The sequence below is a fragment of the Papio anubis genome, chromosome 5 (genome assembly GCF_008728515.1).
Source record: "Papio anubis isolate 15944 chromosome 5, Panubis1.0, whole genome shotgun sequence".
Lineage (NCBI taxonomy): Eukaryota > Metazoa > Chordata > Mammalia > Primates > Cercopithecidae > Papio > Papio anubis.
The window spans coordinates 55594094-55615041 of NC_044980.1; the positions used below are offsets into that span (position 1 = coordinate 55594094).

Below are 20948 nucleotides of genomic sequence, written 5' to 3' on the forward strand. Positions count from 1 at the left end.
TCCTATTTGGGGGGAATCCCCTTTGTTTTACTGAAAATAAGAGCTCTATCTCTTGTTACAGAAAGCAAGCGACTCTAGACATTCTCTTTTCCTGGGAGAGTTAGCCATTATTCAAAGCTGAGGAGTTGAGAGTATATGTTGATGACATATAGCAAAACCCAAACTAATGTTCCCGTGGTGTGACCCTGACTGTGTTCTCTATCCTGACTTCTCTTGTTTTCTGCTCATTTTCTAAGTCTGATTCTCCCATCTTCCTGACAGTTATGTAAGATAATAAATATTCTTCCAATAAATTTCTGCTTAAGATAAGCAGACTGATTTCCTTTTGCTCCTAAGAATATTGACTTCTACAGAGATTTTTCCAGTGACACTACTTTTAAATAAAACAAATTTTTAATGTAGTGATAACAAATAAAAGCTCACTTATATTTTAAGTTTAAATTTTAAAATACGATAAAATATCTTATTATGTTACTATATATGTTCTGTTATTCTCATTTATATTTAATAAGAATTTTGGTAGAGGAATCTTTTTAGTGCTCAAGGACAAACACATTAAGTATACTAACAGTAAGTATCAGAAAATAGTCTAAGTCACATTAACTTAATAATAGTCTTTATTGAAATTATTTTTAAATTAGATTGTGAACTCTTCAGATATACAAAATGCTATTATAACTCATTTTGTAAAGATGCATACTATACATCCATTTTCAAATTCAAAGTCACACTTTTAAATATGGAGTCTGAATCCAAGAATTAAATCATTGTAAAACAGGATTGACAAATAAGGCATTTACCAAAAAATGTCACATACCAAAAAAAAAAGCAAATCACAGTCCCTCATGGAATATTATATAGCACATGGAATAGATGAAAATACTATTTTGCTATGTAACAAAATAAATTCAGTGTTAAAATGTTAGCTAGGATAAAATAAGATAAAAATGAATTTAATTAATTAACATGACTTTTTTTTGTTATTGAGGGTGGGAAGAGAGTATAAATGGCCTAAGTCTCTAAGTTCTAGAGTATTTGAGGCATATCTTGTTTTGTACTAAGTTTTCCTGTAAGTACATTGCTTTTCACTTACACAGTGCTTTTAGTTTTCGACATGCTTTTAAAAAGATAACATTTCATTTAATTCTCATAGAAATGTGTAAGAACCACAGGGCATGTATACTGATTTCTAAAACAAAATAATCTGAAGCTGAGATTAACTGATTTTCCCAAATTTGTATTTCTAATGTGAAGCACCAGAGCCAACAAACAATAGCAAATCTCTTCATAAATATTCCATAGCATATATTCTAATGCATTGGGAAGAGCTGTAACAGATTGTTGATGTTAATGTTTACAAAGTTTGCCCTCTAGAAAGCATTTTCTCAGCGCCCATTCTCCCTGTTAATTCAAAGGTCTGCTCATTATCACATTGGATATAAGTGACGAGAAAGGATTAAATGACCACAATGGAAAAATTACAATGCCACAAAACATTTTATTAGAGACTTAAAAAGAATTACCACAAGATTGGTAAGCCAGTAGAGAACAGTCAGAGAAGACAAGTATTATACATGTATGTTTTTCAGTTAGGCATCTTTGAGTAAGTAGAGAGACAAGAGAGGGTAAGTGGGTATATGTGTATGTGTATTTGGTGAAGGAATACCAATATGTTTAGTATATCTAAACTTTTTTCTTCCATTAGTATCAGTTGAAAATCTAATTTGTGTTTATAATTAGCTGAAGGACTATAAATGAATCTTATACTAAGTGGTACTAAAAACTCTAATTAGTTACTGAGATGTAAATTGACACCAAAATTGCTTTGGGGAAGACACTTGTTAAAAAAACTATACCTCAATGTCAGTTACTATTTTCAACAAAGTGTCAAGGAACAGCCATGCAAATATGTCATCTGAACCATTCACTTGACTGCAATTTTCATGTTTTGCATTCGATGTAAAAAATACTCAACTATTTACAAATTCATAAATTTTTACATTTTTAATACATACCTGCCAATGGAACACACTGCTTTACATGTATAATAAGACTGTCTGCTGGAGTTCTCAAGGTCATAAAGTACAATCACACCATCTGAACCACCTGATAACATGCTGATAATAAAAAAGTTCACATTAGTTTATCATTTTATGTAGTCCATTTATTTATGACTGCAAATTTCCAAAAACTGATTTGCAAACACCCAAATGTATTAAGGATACATTAATTTGTAATAAGTTAATCCTCAATAACACAGACTTAATAAACTAGAATTTCTTAATATTTAATAGAAGAATGAATATAAAAAAATTCATTCTGTGATCATTTCAAGTTTACTTCCGTAATTTCAAAAAGAAAAGGTGACAGAAACAAGATGGCAAAAGAGATTTCTTAAGAAAGTAAAATATTACAAAGTTATTTTAAATGTCCTCATTACAGCTATGCTAAATGAAAAAGGAAGTAGGCAAACCAACTATTACTGACACTTGCTATTTGGCCCTGGGCAAGTTATACCACCTGTCCAAGACTCAACATTTGTAAAGGAGGGGGACATTTTTATCTGAATCACAATGTCGATAATAAAAGTTAAGTGCAAAATTCTTTTTACAGTATCTGGCAAAAAATAGGGGCTCAATAAATGTTAGATTCCTTCCTTCTCTTATGAATGCATTCACTCAATTCATTCAACTTTAAGTTCCTACAATGTTAGACACTCTGCTAAAACAACTGTGAACAAGGCAGGCATGATTCCTGTCTTTGCAGAGTTTACAATCCAATAGGGAAAACGGGTAGTAGGCATAATCACACAAATTATTAGTTACGATTGGGATCACTGTGACAATAACTTATCTTTATTCTAGTTTGGAAATTCAGGAACAGTTTCCCTGATTGTAATATTTAAGCTGGTATGTGAAGGAGGATTCAAAGTTAGCCAGACAGATGTGAAAGTAACAATCCAAGCCCATTCTAGGAACCAAAAGAAGGGATGTGTTGCTGGAGCAGTGTGGAAGGGAAAGAGTGGTGAGAGATGAGAAGGAGGAGCCAAACCACTGGAAGCCTTACTTTTGAGAGTAAAAGAGGGCGCTAAAAAATTAGCAATCTCTTTTTTTGGAAACAATTATTGACTGACTCTCAAGCTGGTCTATTATATTGGTAGAATATACAAAATTATTCTATTCAAAAACATTGCAAAAATATTTCTAAAAAGTAAAAGTAGCAAGCATATATATTAAAGCTATATACACTGATTGAACTTAATAGTTTGTAAACATCATTCTTGGTACTTCATATACCATACATATGGTTAATCAGTTTCTTAACCATATTTGTCTCTAAGACTGTTACTGTGTTTTTCTAAATGTGATTTTTCAATATGATCTTATTAGTTTCTTTTCTTTTTGCATAAAATTGTCTAAAATCATCTTTAAATCTGGAGTTGTTTTCACCTTTAACTGACTTCCCTAAAAGCTATAATATGTTTAATTTAGGAAATAGAAACAGATGATGAGGTATATATGGTAAGTTCAGAGAAAATTCTACAAAATGGAGGATATTCTTGAAATGTGCAAATATTTCAGATTCTTTTCACTGTTTCCTTTTACCTTAATTCAAAGTACCTTTCTTTAGTACTTCTTTTTTTACAAGATAAAATTCTCCTTGAACAAATTCTCTATTTTATGTCTTTTTTGGATGCTACACCAAATTTAAATATTATAAAATCTTAGACATTGTGAATGTTATTCAATTACAAAATATACATTTTTCCCAATTACAAATATACATTTATCCCAATTAAAAATAGGGGCACCATCAAAAATTCTTCACAGAGGTCCAAACAATGCAATCTCTCTAGATCATCGCTCCTTACTTTTCACCTCAAAGTAACTCATTAACATGATTTTTATCGTAATCACTGTCTTTCTCTTCTGTACAGTTCATAGTTCATCACCCTAGAGTGTACACATGAATATTAGCTTTGCTTTTAAAAAAAATTTTAATGTCTTTTAACTTTAAGCTATAGGTCTCCTCTACCTTTCTTTCTCCCTCCCTCCTGTACTTTTTCCCTCTCTTGTAATTTATTTGTTGCAAAAACTAGATCACGTGTCCTGCAATGTCCAGCCTGGACTTTGGTGACTGCATTCATGTGCTATAATTTAAAATAATTTCTATTTGCCATTGCTCTTGTGATGTGATATTAGCAGACAAACCAATATCTAGATCCATCAATTTATACATCTATATAAAGTGTTGCTATCTGCTAATATTATTGCTCACCATCAATCCTTACGTTGCTGTCTCTCTCGTCATTCTAGTTGAATGATTTCATTCTCTGGTTGATTCCTAAAGAATGGCTAATGAGAACAACAGTCTCTGAATTCTTGTGTTTTTGACAATTTATCTGTCCTTTTTGTACTTGAAATCAGTTTGGCTAGATATAAAATCCTTGACTCACATTTTATTTCCTTGAGCGTCTTGGGTAAGAAGCTTCATTTCTTTGGCCAGAAAGCCCAAAGTTAAAGTCTAGTGACAATATAATTTTTTCCCCCTTATATAAAGCTCCAGATCTTATTTATCCTAGAAAAGCTTTCTTGAATTATTGTTTTAACATTTATTCTGCTCTTTTGCCTTGGTTTTCTTCTTTGGGAACTTCTATTATGTTATGCTGGATCTTCTTTGCCTATATTCTATATATACACCTCTTGAATTATTTTCCTCTCTTCATTTCTTTTTGGTTTTCAAAATTTTCCTCCTTTCTAGTTTCTATTTCTAAGGCATTACCTCTTCCATTTATTTGTGTTCCTTATGCTTTTAGTCAGTCTTCATTTCTCAAATATTTTTATTTCTAATTTTTTGAGTTTGAGCATCTCATTTCTGAGGTTTTCTAATTCCAACTTAACATTATTCTCTCATTTATTATACGTTTATAAAACAACTTTTACCTAGTTTTGAAGTATTAGGCTAGAGTTCTCATCTGTTTTACAGACACTTCTTTCTGGTGTGACTTCACTCTCCGTAACAGCATTAGTCCACTTCTTATCTTCTTTGTTTTTATAATAATTTTGTAGGAACTTTGACCTTAATCCTATTCTTTTGCTCATTTTTATGTAAAATTAATTTTCTTAACCTTTTAGAATGGAGGCTTGACTTAAGAGTAATGTTTAAATTTTATATATTAAAACATCCTCTTCCCTTAAAAATTTTTTGATGGGTAAGATTTCAAAATATGGCAGCTTGCTTTCAGAGATTTCCTGGTTCTGTTCACCTCCCCAATTTTATTGGGGACATCTTTTTCCTTTGTTTCTATTGTCTCTGTACTGCTCAATTTGGATTTTATTTCCAGCAGTTTTTCCTCAGTATGTAGTTCTGTACTGGAGGGGCACTTTGACTGGTTAGCTCTTTGGAGAGATATTAAGAGTCCAGACTGCTATAGCTCCTTTTGGTCTTACCATGGACCATTAAAACATACCTATAGAGTATGCCATCCTCTCCCAGTTTGAGCTGCTATAGTCAAATTTGCTTGCTAAGCTTGTGGTTATTTTGGACTTATCCAGGTATATCAGATGCCTTATTGCTTTTTACTGCCTCCTCTGGCAAAAATGCTGGTAGTGCACAGATCTTGTAGTTGTCAGTGGTTTGTTCCCACTTATTCACAGTTTGGGGTTTGTGGGGATACTTCATGACCTAGTTTGGTTGTAAGTGTTAATCTTGTTTTTTCTACTTATCATTTTTAGTCTCTGTATGTGTTTCAATGGAGAACTAGAGGAACATTAAAAACTGCATTGACATTGTCATCTTTCTTTTTTTCTTTCTTTTTTTTTTTTTTGAGAAGAAGTCTCACTCTGTAGCCCAGACTGGAATACAGTGGCATGATCTCGGCTCACTGCAACCTCCGCCTCCTGGGTTCAAGTGATTCTCCTGCCTCAGCCTCCAGAGTAGCTGGGATTACAGGTGCGCGCCACTGCACCTGGCTAATTTTTTGTATTTTTAGTAGAGATGGGGTTTCACCACGTTGGCCAGACTGGTCTTGAACTCCTGACCTCAGGTAATGCACCTGTCTCAGCCTCCCAAAGTGCTAGGATTACAGGTGTAAGCCACTGTGCCTGGCCTGTCATCTTTCAAGAACAGCACCCAAACTACAGTTTTTGGCACTACATTCACTGAATATTTTGATTGAAAGATTTTCACCTGATTTTAAACACAATACAATTAGAAGTAGAGCAGTGCTATTTAACACTCCAAGATAAGGAGCTTGTGCCAGAAACAAACACGTCTTTCTTCATTGAGAAAGTCTTATTACAAACATATCTTAACTTCTTTAAATGGTGTGTGTAATGATGTAGTAGATTTATGTTTTAGCCCAAGATCCTTATCTTGTGACCCAGTCACAAATAGTTCATGAACTAGTAGCATGTACCAATTATAGACTTGTTTTTAAGATAAATTCAGGCCGGGCGCGGTGGCTCAAGCCTGTAATCCCAGCACTTTGGGAGGCCGAGGCGGGCGGATCACGAGGTCAGGAGATCGAGACCATCCTGGCTAACATGGTGAAACCCCGTCTCTACTAAAAATACAAAAAACTAGCCGGGCGTGGTGGCGGGCGCCTGTAGTCCCAGCTACTCGGAGGCTGAGGCAGGAGAATGGCCTGAACCTGGGAGGCGGAGCTTGCAGTGAGCCGAGATCGCGCCACTGCACTCCAGCCTGGGTGACACAGCGCGAGACTCCGTCTCAAAAAAAAAAAAAGATAAATTCAATACCAATTTATAAAACAATAAGGTTAATTTAAAAGTAGTTATTTGAAGGCTCAAAAATCCAGTTGAAGGGCAGTAAAGAAAGACTGCTAATAATGCCCTACTTAGTTATTTTTAAAAATATTCCACATTAGCTTTATTACAAAAATTTTGTAGTTCAGTTACTCTAATTGTGTACATAGAGAAATATTTGTAAATTTTAACAACTACAACTTTTATTGAGATTGATAAAGTGTTTGGACACAGTTGTGAGTTACATGTATACCTCAACCAATTCCCAAAACACTTCCGCTTCATACTTAATCTTCACAAAACATTGCTTTTCTTGACATACAGATGTATTATCAATATAAAACAAAATTATGTTAAAAGTTGAACTTTTAATCTTAACTGACATGGTATTTGCAATAATGTCAGATGTTTCGACTTTGTTAAAATGGCTTCCAAAAGTTTTTCTCTGATTCCATTAACTTTCTATTTGAAGTATCTGATGGCATTAACTATGAAGTATCTGACATTATTTAACTATGAGATACTTTTTGCTGACAGAGTATGAAGAGATATGGTTTCATGTTTTTATATGGACAAGAAAACTTAATATTAAAGATGAATGAAATTAACTTAGAAGAATTTAAAATTATAAAAGAAAATTCAAGCTTCACAGAGTGATATGCAAATGCACCCTCTGCAATTGCACCTGTTAAACTGTAATTTTCAGATAGTTTTTGTAAAATAACACCTAACTTTGAAATAAATGCTTCTCTACCAGATTTGTGTATTCTCTCTGGTTTCCATTCTGATTTTCAGTGACATCTTTACAGCTCTCATGGTGGATGGTAAATATTAACAGGTATTTTGAACAAGTTATATATACATCGTTTTTTTAGTTTTCCACAGAATGTACACTTTCCTTTTTATATCTCTTGTCGCTATCAAAAGGGGTTAATGCAAAATATAAGTATTAGCAAACAATGAAATAGTTGTAGACTTCTACCATGCAATAAAGGGGAAAACCATTGTAGCAAGAGTCTTCAGACTTTTCTCTATGTGCTGTACCAAAAGATGCCTCATCTGCATTTCTCAAATATATTTCATGCACATATAATCTATAACTTCCCACATTTCTCACCAACTCTGCCAACTGGTAGTCCACTGGCTTCTCATACTTCACAGGCCACACAACTGATTACTACACCAAGTGGCTGGCTGGAGTAACAGTATTGAATACTTTCCTGACCAGCACCCAAACCCAAAAGTCAGCTATCTCTTGCTGCTCATGTCTGCATGTTTCATAAGTGAGTGCCCCCAAGCTGTCCTTGAATAGAAGGTGTTATACTGAGCCTGGAAAAGGTCAGGAAAAAGAAAAGAATGATTCCTCATCATCTTTTAGATTTAACCACATCCTAAAGTAAGATGTTTCTCAAATACTACTAGATGAGACCATGGTGGAAGCTGGAAGTAAAAAGTGGAAGTTTATCAAATCTGTTCTGACTTGACTTAATGTAAATAATAACATTTCGGTATAAAATAAAAATTCTGGGGCAAATGCTAAATATATCATAACACGACAAACTGTTTCCTTTAGTTAATGCTATATGTGGCCTAATTATAGGCACATGAAACACACCATAACACAAACTGTTTCCTTTAGTTAATGCTCTATGTGGCCTATAATTAGGTTTTGCACTGTCTTATAAGACTAATGTGGTGTTATGATGAATTGTAAGTAGGAGAATATGTTCAGAATTGCATTTTTCAAAGCATTTTGGCTGCTGTGTAGAGACGGCTGAAAGCAGTAAAAGTTATGTAATACTGCTTTTGATTAATAGTGGCAGCAGTGGTGTCAACCATTTATGATGTGCCAGGTCTTATGCTAATCATGTTGTGCATATTATCTCAATTAATCCTCAAAACAAACTTGTCAGGTAGGTACTGTTGTTCCCATTGCATAGCTAAGGCAACTGAGAATTAGAAAGGTTAGGTAAATTGTTCAAGGTCACAAAGCTGGTAAGTGGTAAAGCCAGGAAGAACTCAAATATAATTCTTATTTGTTTCTAACCTAATTCTTCAAAATAGTCTTCCACTTTTTGTATTTATTTTCCCATTAGACTATTTTGAGAGTAGCAACTATGTTTTAAAATAACACCTAAAGACACACTCTAGCACTTAAAAGCCCTCTGCATCCAAAAGAAGTTCAATGTTTGTTAATTTAACAATAAGTACATATTTATATTAAAGTAGCTTGGAAATGTTTATTTCACAACATTTGGTAGGTTTGATGTTTTGTATTTATTTGAAAATAATAATGCCAGATTTAAAAAATGCTACAATTTGGGATTTTCATTAATTTTAATGAAACTTCTACATCATTAATCTAAAAAAGGAGGTTTTAACTGCATTTCACTTAGAAAGAAAAATGATTATACAAGTATAATAAACTTACTATCTCCCTTCAACAGGTTCAATGTCAAGGGTGTTAATTCCACCGCCGTGGATTCTTTCAACATCTCTGTCTTTATTTAATTCCAGTCCCAAAACTCTTTAAATTAAAAGGGGGAGAAAGAAATTAACAAGTAATTTAACATTTAAAAATTTCTTATTTAACTAAGATTACTTATAGTACAAAAATCACAAGAAATGTCTAAATCTTCTACCATACATCCTAATGTATTTATAGATTTTTAAAGACCTTGTACAAATGTTTAAAATATCAATAGTAGTAACAATTACATGCAAACTTTTAAAGGTATTTAGAGACTGAAATTTGTATTAAAAAACTTAAATTCTGATAAATGTAGCTGAGGACATCTAATGGACAAAAACAAAAATTACAGGATTTAAAAAAAATTCCTTGAAGTGTTTCTTAAAAGATGGACAGAAATAAAAAATGAGTATGGGCTGGGTGCAGTGGCTCATGCCTGTAATCCTAGCGCTTTGTGAGGCTGAGGTGAGAAGACTGCCTGAGACCAGGAGTTGGAAAGCATCCCCAGCAACATAGCGAGACCCCATCTCTACAAAAAAATAAAATACAAATAAGCTGGGCATGGTAGTGGGCTCCTACACAGGAGACTGAGGCAGGAGGACTGCTTGAGCCCAGGAGTTCAAGGATGCAGTGAGCCATGATCAATTCATTGCACTCCAGCCTGGGTGACAGAGTGAGATCCTGTCTTGAAAGAAAAGAGACTATGTTCAACTTAACACTTACGTGTATTTAAATAAAGCCAATTAAATATCAATACAAATAATTAACAAGTACTCTCACAAACTAAGACAAATGACATTTCTGATATTTTATAACTGTAAACCATCATTATCCTGGTGAGCATATTATTAAGATTAAATGAGTTTGTATATAAAAAGTGCTAATTACAACACCGAGTACATTGTAAGTCTAGTGAATATTAACTATTTGAATCTGTCTTAATCTGTTGGATGTTATTAGCATCTACACTAATTTAACCAGAATGAGTTCTAAATTCATTCATTAAAATAATGCTAGTTTAAATATCAAATTATAAAATTTTGGCCTATAAAATTGTCAGTTTTTTTAAAAGATAACAATACACAATGCTGGAAAGGCATAAACTCTTACTTTCATTCATTGACAGTAGTACAAGTAATTATAAGCATTTTGGAAATCATTTTAGCAGTATAAAGTATCTGATTTGAAGATATACATGGCCCTTTGTCTTCTAGACATTACATATAGTATGACAATGACAAGCAGGCCAGGTGCAGTGGCTCACGCCTGTAATCCTAGCACTCTAGGAGGCCAAGGTGGGTGGATCACCTGAGGTCAGGAGTTCGAGACCAGCCTGGCCAACATGGCGAAACCCCACCTCTACCAAAAATATAAAAATTAGGCTGGGCGCAGTGGCTCACGCCTGTTATCCCAGCACTTTGGGAGGCCGAGGATCACGAGGTTACGAGACTGAGACCATCCTGGCCAACATGGTGAAACCCCATCTCTACTAAAAATACAAAAATTAGCTGGGCGTGGTGGCACGTGCCTGCAATCCCAGCTACTCGGGAGACTGAGGTAGGAGAATCACTTCAACCTGGGAGGCGGAGGTTGCAGTGAGCCGAGATCATACCATTGCACTCCAGCCTGGGGGACAAGAGCGAGACTCTGTCTCAAAACAAAAACAGAAACAAAAAAACTCAAAAATCAGCCAGGCCTAGTGGTGCATGCCTGTAATCCCAGAGGCTGAGGCAGGAGAATTGCTTGAATCCAGGAGGCAGAGGTTGCAGTGAGCCGAGGTCACGCCTCTGCACTCCAGCCAGTTAAACCATTCCTGTATCCCTGGTATGAATCCCACTTGATCATGGTGGATTATATTTTTTATATGCTGTTGGATTTGGTTAGCAAGTATTTTGTTGAGAGTTTTTGCATCTATATTTATCAGGGATGTTCGTCTGCAGTTGTCTTTGTTATGTTCTTTCCTGGTTTTGGTATTACCATGATATTGGCTTCACAAGATGATTTAGGGAGGAATCCCTCTTTCCTATCTTTTGGAACAGTGTCAATAGGATTGATACCAATTCTTCTTTGAATATCTGATAGAATTCAGCTGTGAGTCTGTACCTAAACTTTTTTGGGTAGCTTTTAAATTACCATTTCAATCTCGTTGCTTGTCGCTGGTCTGTCCAGGGTTTCTATTTTTTCCTGATTTAATCTAGGAGGGTTACATATTTCCAGGAATTTATTCATCTCCTCTAAGTTTTCTAGTTTATGTGCATAAAGATGTTGATAGTAGCCTTGAATGATGTTTTGTATTTCTGTAGTAATGGTTGTAATATCTCCCATTTTGTTTCAAATCGACCTTACTGGATCTTCTCTCTTCTTTCGTTGGTTAATCTTGCTAATGGTTATCAATTTTATTTATCTTTTGAAAGAACTGGCTTTTTGTTGCATTTATCTTTTGTATTTTGTTGTTGCTGTTTCATTGTCATTTATTTCTGTTCTGATCTTGGTTGTTTCTTTTCTTCTGTTGGGTTTGGGTTTGGTTTGCTGTTTCTCTAGTTCCTTGAGGTATGCCCTCAGATTATCTATTTGTGCTCTTTCAGACTTCTTGAGGTATGCATTTAATGGTATGAACTTTCATCTTAGCACCACTTTTCCTGTATCCCAGAGGTTTTGATAGGTTGTGTCACTATTATCATTCAGTTCAAGGAATTTTTAAATTTCCATTTTGATTTCATTGTTGACCCAATGATCATTTAGGAGCAGGTTATTTAATTTCCATGTATTGCATGGTTTTGAGGGTTCCTTTTGGAGTTGATTTCCAATTTTATTCCACTGTGGTCTGAGGGAGTGCTATAATTTTGATTTTCTTAAATTTGTTGAGACTTGTTTTGGGGTCTATCATATGGTCTATCTCGGAGGATGTTCCAAGTGCTGATGAATAAATGTATATTCTGCAGTTGTTGAGTAGAATGTTCTGTAAATATCTGTTAAATCCATTTGTTCTAGGGTATAGTTTAAGTCCATTGTTTCTTTATTGACTTCCTGAGTCTTGATGACCTGTCTAGTGCTGTCTAGTGCTGTCAGCAGACTACTGAAGTCCCCCACTATTATTGTGTTGCTGTCTATCTCATTTCTTAGGTCTAGTAGTAATTGTTTTATAAATTTGAAAGCTCCAGTGTTAAGCTGCACATATATTTAGGATTGTGATATTTTCCTCTTGGACTAGTCTTTTTATCATGTGATGTCCCTCTTTGTCTTTTTTAACTGTTGATGCTTTAAAGTCTGTTTTGTCTGATATAAGGATAGCTACTCCTGCTCACTTTTGGTGTCCATTTGCATGAAATATCTTTTTCCACCCTTTAAGTTTATGTGAGTCTTTATTTATTAGGTGAGTCTCTTGAAGACAGCAGACACTTGGTTGGTGAATTCTTATCCATTCTGCCATTCTGTATCTTTTTTTTTTTAGACTAATGATTACCATTGACTGTATTCCTAATGTTTCCCTATATGTGACATATATTGCCTTTCTTTTTATTTTTATTTCTATTACACTTTTAAGTTCTGGGATACATGTGCAGAATTTGTTACATAGGTATACATATGCCATGGTGGTTTGCTGCACCTATCAACCCATCATCTAGATTGTAAGCCCTTAATGCATTAGGTATTTGTCATAATGCTCTCCCTCCCCTTGCCCTCCAGCCCCTGACAGGCCCCAGTGTGTGATGTTCCCCTCCCTGTGTCCATGTGTTCTCATTGTTCAACTACCACTTGTAAGTGAGAACATGTGGTCTTTGGTTTTCTGTTCCTGTGTTAGTTTGCTGAGAATGATGGTTTCTGTATCTTTTAAGTGGAGAATTTAGGCCATTTACATTCAACATTAGTACTGAGAAGTGAGGTACTGTTTTATTCATTGTGCTAGTTGTTGCCTGAATACCTTTTTTTTAATTGTATGGTTTTATAGTTTGGGGAAAAGAAAGAGAGATCAGACTGTTACTGTGTCTATATAGAAAGAAGTAGACATAAGAGACTCCATTTTGTTCTGTATTTGAGATGCTGTTAATCTGTAACCCTATCCCCAACTCTGTTCTTGCAAGAGACATGTGCTGTGGTGGCTCAAGGTTTAATGGATTTGGGGCTGTGCAGGGTGTGCTTTGTTAAACAAGTGCCTGAAGGCTTGTTAAAAGTCATCACCATTCTCTTAATCTCAAGTACCCAGGGACACATACACTGCGGAAGGTCACAGGGACCTCTGCCTAGGAAAGCTAGGTATTGTCCAAGGTTTCTCCCCATGTGATAGTCTGAAATATGGCCTCGTGGGAAGGGAAAGACCTGATCGTCCCCCAGCCTGACACGCGTGAAGGGTCTGTGACTGAGGAGGATTAAATATAAGAGGAAAGAAGGCCTCTTGGCAGTTGAGATAGAGAAAGGCATCTGTCTCCTGCCCCTCCCTGGGCAATGGAACATCTTGGGTAAACCTGATTGTATGTTCTATTTACTGAGATGGGAGAAAACAGCCTTAGGGCTGAAGGTGGGACATGCTAGCAGCAATGCTGCTCTTTATGCACTAAAAAGGTTTATGGAGATGTCTGCATATGCATATCAAGGCACAGCACTTTTCCTTAAACTTATTCATGTCACAGAGATCTTTATTCATATGTCTTACTGCTGACCTTCTCCCTACCATGATCCTATTATCCTGCCACTTCCCTTTTTCCGAGATGGTAAAAATAATGATCAATAAATACTGAGGGAACTCAGAGACCTGTGCAGGCGTGGGTCCTCTGTATGCTAAGCGCCGGTACCCTGGGTCCACTGTTTCTTTCTCTATACTTTGTGTCTCATTTCTTTTCTCAAGTCTTTCATTCCACCCAACGAGAAACGCCCACAGGTGTGGAGGGGCAGGCCACCCCTTCATTATAGGTCCTGTGAGATTTATGCTTTAAAGAGATTCTATTTTGCTGTATTTTAAAGATTTGTTTCAAGATTTAGAGCTCCTTTTAGCAGTTCTTGTAGTGCTGGCTTCATAGTGGCAAATTCTCTCAGTATTTGTTTGTCTGAAAAAGACTGTATCTTTCCTTCATTCATGAAGTTTAGTTTTGCTGAATACAAAATTCTTGCCTGATAATTGCTTTGTTTAAGGAGGCTAAAGATAGGACCCCAAACCCTTCTAGACTGTAGGATTTCTACTGAGAAATCTGCTGTTAATCTGATAGGTTTTCCTTTATAGGTTATCTGCTGCTTTTGCCTCACAGCTCTTAAACATCCTTTCCTTTGTCTTAACTTTAATAGCCTGAAGACTATATGCTTAGGTGATAATTTTTTTGTGTGATAAATTTCCAAGGTGTTCTTTCAGCTTCTTGTATTTGGATGTCTAGATGTTTAGCAAGGCCAGGGATATTTTCTTTGTTTATTCTCTCAAACATGTTTTCCAAAGTTTTAGATTTCTCTTCTTCCTCGGATAATTGGGAACTCCAATTATTTTTAGGTTTGGTTGCTTAACATAATCTCAAACTTCTTGGAGGCTTTGCTCATTAAAAAAAAATTTTTTTTCTTTGTCTTTGTCAGATTGAGTCATTTTAAAGCCTGTCTTTGAGCCCCAAAGTTCTTTATTCTACTTGTTTGGTTCTATTGCTGAGACTTTCCAGGCATTTTGCATTTCTCTAAGTGTGTCCTTTATTTCTAGAAGTTGTGAAAGTGTTTTATCCAAGCTATTTCACTGGAGATTTTTTCATTCATATCTTCTATCTTTTTAAAAAATTTCTTTAAGTTGGACTTAACCCTTCCCTGTTGTCTCCTTGATTAGCTTAATAATCAACCTTCTGAATTATTTTTCTGGCAATTCCGAGATTTATTCTTGGTTTGGAGCCAGTGTTGGTGGGCTTGTGTAATCTTTTGGGGATGTTAAATAACCTTGTTTTGTCATATTACCAGAATTGTTTTTCTGGTTACTTCTCATTTGGGCAGACTATGTCAGAGGGAAGATCTGGGACTCAAGGGCTGTTCTTCAGATTCTTTTGTCCCACGAGTGCTCCCTTGATTTGGTGCTCTCCTCCTTCTGCTAAGGTTGGGGTTTCCTGAGAGCCAAACTGCAATGATTCTCTTTTGGATCTAGCCAACCAGCAGAGCTACCGCGCTCTGGTTGGTACAGTGCAGTTCCTGCAAAGAGTCCTGTGATGTGATCTGTCTTCAGGTCTCTCAGCCGTGGATACCAGCACCTGCAACCATAGAGGCAGCAGGGGAGTGAAGTGGACTCTGATGGCCCTTGGTTGTATTTTTGTTAAATGCGCTGGTTTTGTGTTGGTTGGCCTCCAGCCAGGAGGTGGCACTTTCAAGACGGCATCAACTGCAGTAGTATAGAAAGGATACAAGCTTGCCCTAGGGTCAGGTGGTGGGCAGGACCATAGAGCTCCCAGGAGAATATGTCTTTTGTCTTCAGTTACGAGGGAGGTAGAGAAAAACTAGCAGGTGGGAGCAGGGTTAGGCATGTCTGAACTCAGATCTGCTTGGGTGGGGCTTGCTGCTGCTGCTGTGGTAGATGGGGGCATGGCTCCCAGGCTAATGGAGTTATGTTCCCAGGAGGATTATGGCTGCCTCTGCCGTGTCACACAGGTCACCAAGGAAGTTGGGGAAGGCCAGCAGCCAAAGGCCTCACCCAGCTCCCATGCAACCTGCAGCCTAAAGGGCTGGTCTCACTCCCACTGTGCCCCCACAACAGCTCTGAGTTTATTTCCAGCAGGGCTGAGAATCTGCCCCAGGCTTCAAGTCTCCCAGCTGAGAAAGCCAGAGGACTCACAGTTCCTTGGCTGTCCCACAGTGCCTGCAGCAGCAATCCACCTCCTTCAAAGGGTCCGTGGATCCTCTCAGCTTTCCTGGAATTTTCCTGTGGTAGTTTTTGAAGCAAATGTTCACAATATGCATCTCCACACACTGCTCTGTCCATCCGAGTGGGAGCTGCCCAGTTAGTCCTGCCTCCTATCCACCATTTCCTCTCATTCTCCTCTGTTTTAGTGTCTTAAGATGGCTACATATTCTTTTTGTTCAACGAGTTAATATGTGTGTGTGTGTATTTTTTTTCTTCTTTTTTTTTTAGGTTGTGAGTTTCTCTGGGTCCCCTAAGTTATAGAAGTGGTTATTCTCCTTTTCCTGATTTCCAATTTGTAATTTCAATTTTCATTTTATCTTTGATTCTGGAGTTTTCTGAAATGTTATTCTGAATTTCCAAAACATGAGAGGTGGTGGTGATGTTACCATTAATTGATTTATTTCCAGTTTCTATAGCTTATGATCAAAGAAGGTGGCCTGTAAGATAGCTACTTTTTTGAATTTGTTAAAGTTAAAGTTTACTTAATGGCCAAGAACAATTTTGGCAAACGTACCACTGACCTACAAAAAGTATGTACATTTTCCATTTAAGGGATGTAAAGTCATGTATCTACTAAATCTAATTTGTTGTTTATTCATTTCCTCCATATATATGTGTATATATATATGCCCTTCTTTAAATATTGTCCTTCCTTTATATAATGTCCTTCTTTAAAACGTCTGGTGCTTTTAACCTTAAATCTTACCTCATCTAGTATTTGTAGTGATGTCCACATTTTATTTATAGTTGCCCGATCTCTCCTTATTCTTTAACTTTTTAACTATTTAAGAATTTTGTATTCTAAAATATTTTAACTTAATCTATTTATGAGAAACAGCTTTTAGCTTTACTTTGTTTTAAAAACTAATCCGATAATATATGCTTCTTAATGGAAGAAATCAGCCTGTTCACCTTTGCTATGACATCTGATATACTTGGTATTATTCCTTCTTTATTTAATGTCATGGTTTCTTCTTTTACCTTTATTTTTGCTAGTTTAATGCAGTTGCTATTCATTTCCATCTTGTCAATTGAGAAGTGTCTAAAAAAATTTAGCAACCATATTATATATTTCCAGCTTGTTTATTATTATATATTTACATTTAATCATACACATACTGCAAGGTTCACAGGTTTCCTCTCCTCTTCATCTTTTATGTACCTTCAGATTTCATTCAAATACATTTGTTTTTTGATTAACATTCTTTCCTATTTTTTTCCTGAAGGAAAATGGGGTAAAATATTTCTATGAATCTTAGCACAGATATTTCTTCTGATAGACTGGTTTGTTTGGATTCCTGGGTTGTAATACTTCTTTTTTTTATTTTTAGATAATTTTTAGTTGCTTTTTGAGAGAGTCCTGCTCTGTCACCCAGGCTGGAGTGCGGTGGCACAGTCTTGGTTCACTGCAACCTCCACCAAGTGATCCTCGTGCTTCAGCCACATGAGTAGCTGGGATTAGAGGCACCTGCCACTGCACCCGCCAGCACGCCCAGCTAATTTTTGTATTTTTAGTATAGACAGGGTTTTGCCACGTTGCCCAGGCTGGTCTCGAACTCTTGAGTTCAAGTGATCTGCCTGCCTTGGCCTCCCAAAGTGCTGGGATTACAGGCTTCAATACCCTTTTTTTGTTAGTAGTTATCATTCCAGTGTTTTCTAGTCTCTAGAACTACCAATGAAATGTTTTACCTTTGTGAATGGTAAATTCTTTACCATTGGAAGCTTTTAATAATTTCTTCTTCATTGCTAGATAAGTTATTGGGTATACATACTTTTATGTCTTTTTTATCAATCTTGTCTGGACTTCAGGGAGCCCTGTTAGTCTGCGAATCCAGATCTTTTTGCAATTATTTTTCTTAATTACTGTTTGTTTGTTTTGCTCTTCTGGAATTATTATTGCCTGCTAGATCTTTTGAATCTACCCTCCTAATCTCTTATCATTTTCCTTACATTACTGGACTTTTAATTCTTGTTTTATGAGTTGTGATACTGAATTTGATCATTTCATTCATTATTCAATACTTCAGTTCTGGGTCATACTACTGTAAAAAACAAACAAAATGCATAGACAGCTACTTGAGGACTCTGAAAAGTAAATAGTCACAGACAATCACATGACAGAAATGGCTATGGCTAGACACAGTGGCCTGCAGAAGCCGGAACTCTGAGGGAGGGAAATTGTTTTCTCTGTTCATCACAGCCCCGATTCCAAGAGGGTAGGGGCAATCCCCATTGCTTATTGCCTCTCTCCTCACTTCTGAGCCCAGACTTGGGCTTAAACATGGTAGTGTATGGCAGAACAGGGTAAGTGGCCCCTAAAGTTTCTGGCTAGATGGCCAAAACACGGAGTCCCAGAAAATTGGGAAGTATCCAAGAGATCACAGAGAAGAAGGAGCTCAGGAAAGTGATCCCATAAAGTTGTTTATAAACTCCAGAACTCATCCCTGAGTGAGGCATGCATAGATCTAACCCTGAGTAGTATACAAAAGATTTTGAATATTGAGCTAACCACTCAGGTCACAGTCTGACCACTGAATGGCATACACCTAGGGAAGATATTAAGAGACTTTGAAAACTGAGCTAACATTAAAACTACAGTCCATACAAGTAGGTAGGTTCTTGTAGCCTGAACCTAATCTTGCTAATTAAATGTTACAACAAAAATATCAACATTCTTCATAAGATTAAAACAATACCCAGAGTATACAAAATGTCCAGGATGCAATCCAAAATTTCCCCGCATATAAAGAACCATGAAAATTTCAACTTGCATGGGAAAAGACAAACAAAAGAAGCCAAAAGAAGCCAAAGCTGAGATGATGCAGGTGTTGAGATTATCTGATAAAGACTCAAGGCAACTATTGTAAAATGCTTGAACTTGAGCAACACTGGCATGGTGGTTCGAGTCTGTAATCCCAGCGACTCTTGTGAAGTTGAGGCAAGGGGATCACTTCAGCCTAGGAGTTCAAGACCAGCCTGGGAAAAACAGTGAGGCCCCATTTTTAAAAATAAAAAAAAAAAGCTTGAGCAAGTCATTGGGCACACACTTGAAACAGATGTTAAAATAGAAAGTCTCAGCAAAGAAATAGAAGACATAAAAACCAAATGGAAATTTTAGTTTTCAATATAAAATTATTTTAACTTAATGTATTCACTAACAGATTGGAGACGGCAGAGGAAAGAATCTGTGAACTTAAAGACAGATCCATTAAAATTATACAGTCTAACAACAGAGAGGAAAAAAGATTGGAGGGAAAAAGAACAGAGCCTTCGGGACCAGAGGAACAATTATAAAATCACTAACATTTATGTCACTGGAGGTCTAAAAGGAGAGGGAGTGTGGTGTTGAAAAAATATTGGAAAAAATGGCTGGAAAGTTCCCAAGTTTACGGAAAGATATAAGTCTACAAGTTCAAGAAGCAGAATGAACCCTAATTAGAATAAATCCAAAGAGATCTGCAACCAGACACATCATAAACTGCTGAAAACTAAAGACAAAGTCTTCAAAGCAACCAGAGAAAAATGATAAATTACCTATAGGAAAACAATGATTTGAATGGCTGCAGATTCCTTTTCAGAAACCATTAGACCTACTCTTTTTTTTTTTTCCTCATTCAACTTAGAAGTTTATTTTGCCAAGGCTAAGGACATGCCTGTGACACACACAGCCTCAGGAAGTCCTGACGACATGTATCCAAGATGGTCAGGCTACAGCTCAGTTTTATACATTTTAGGAAGATGTAACACATCAATCAATACATGTAAGATGTACAATGGTTCAGTCAGGAAAGGCAGAACAACTCAAAAACTCAAAGTGGAGGCTTCCAGCTCATAGGTATGTTAGAGTAGGTGGTTAGGCAGATACAGACAGGGCACGAGAGCAACCCCCACACACACCCCCACCACCTGTTGCCCCTAGGACTGTCAGGCGACCATGAGGTGATGGTCAGGTGGTTGTTAAACTGCCTCTCTAAAATGATAAGTAGTCACAGCCAGCACCAGGAAGATAGTCTCCTAACAGATAGAAAACACTCGGAGCTGGTGTTATCCACTTCTCAGTAAGATCTCAAACAGGCCCACTCAGAGGCAAAATGGCCTCTTACACGACCTTCCACTGGGAACGCTCGACAGGTAAGAGAAAAATTCCTCAAGTGAACACATGCACAACTTCAGCAAAAACCCCAGGACCATAAAAATGTATAAAACCCCAAGTCAAGGGATGAACAGGGCACTTGGATTTTGCAAGTCACCTGCCTGGCCCTTCCAAGTGTACTGCTTCCTTTCACTCCTGCTCTAAAACTTTTTAACAAATTCTCACTCCTGTTCTAAAACTTGCCTCAGTCTCTCCCTCTGCCTTAAACCAACTACTGCCCCTCAGCAAAATTCTTTCCTCCAAAGAGGCAAGAATCAAGTTGTTGCAGACCCATATAGATTCACCACTGCTAACAGGTGGATTCAAAGATTTTCCAATTGGCAACTTGTCAAAAGAGTTTACCTAAAGACCAGAAACCCAGTCGGGCATGGTGGCTCATGCCTGTAATCCCAGCATCTTGGGAGGCTAAGGCAGGCGGATCACTTGAGACCAGGAGTTCAAGACCAGCCTCGCCAACATGGCAAAATACTGTCTCTACTGAAAATACAAAAAGCTGGAGTGAGGCCGGATCATGGTGGATCACACTTGTAATCCCAGTACTCTGGAAGGCTGAGGCAGGTGGAACACTTGAGGTCATAAGTTCAAGACCAGCCTGGCCAACATGGTGAAATCCCATCTCTACTAAAAATACAAAAAATTAGCCAGGCATAGTGGTGCATGCCTGTAATCCCAGCTACTCAGGCAGCTAAGGCACAAGAATCGTGTGAAGCC

At 36.8% G+C, this 20948-nt stretch overlaps 1 protein-coding gene across 6 annotated transcripts in view; it reads right to left on the reverse strand.

Annotated features, from left to right (window-relative positions):
- ERCC8 (ERCC excision repair 8, CSA ubiquitin ligase complex subunit) overlaps positions 1–20948 on the reverse strand; it is an 85628-nt gene that overhangs the window by 58568 nt on the left and 6112 nt on the right. For 4 of the 6 annotated variants that reach the window (XM_031666184.1, XM_031666180.1, XM_031666185.1 and 1 more), the window contains 2 exons: positions 9196–9291; positions 2016–2117 (listed from right to left, as the gene is read on the reverse strand). The exons of 1 other annotated variant lie outside the window; for it this stretch is intronic. In XM_031666184.1, the coding sequence (XP_031522044.1) occupies positions 2016–2117; positions 9196–9291 (198 nt within the window). The remainder of the gene's footprint in view (positions 1–2015; positions 2118–9195; positions 9292–20948) is intronic. One more of the 6 variants, XM_031666181.1, reaches the window with a different exon arrangement.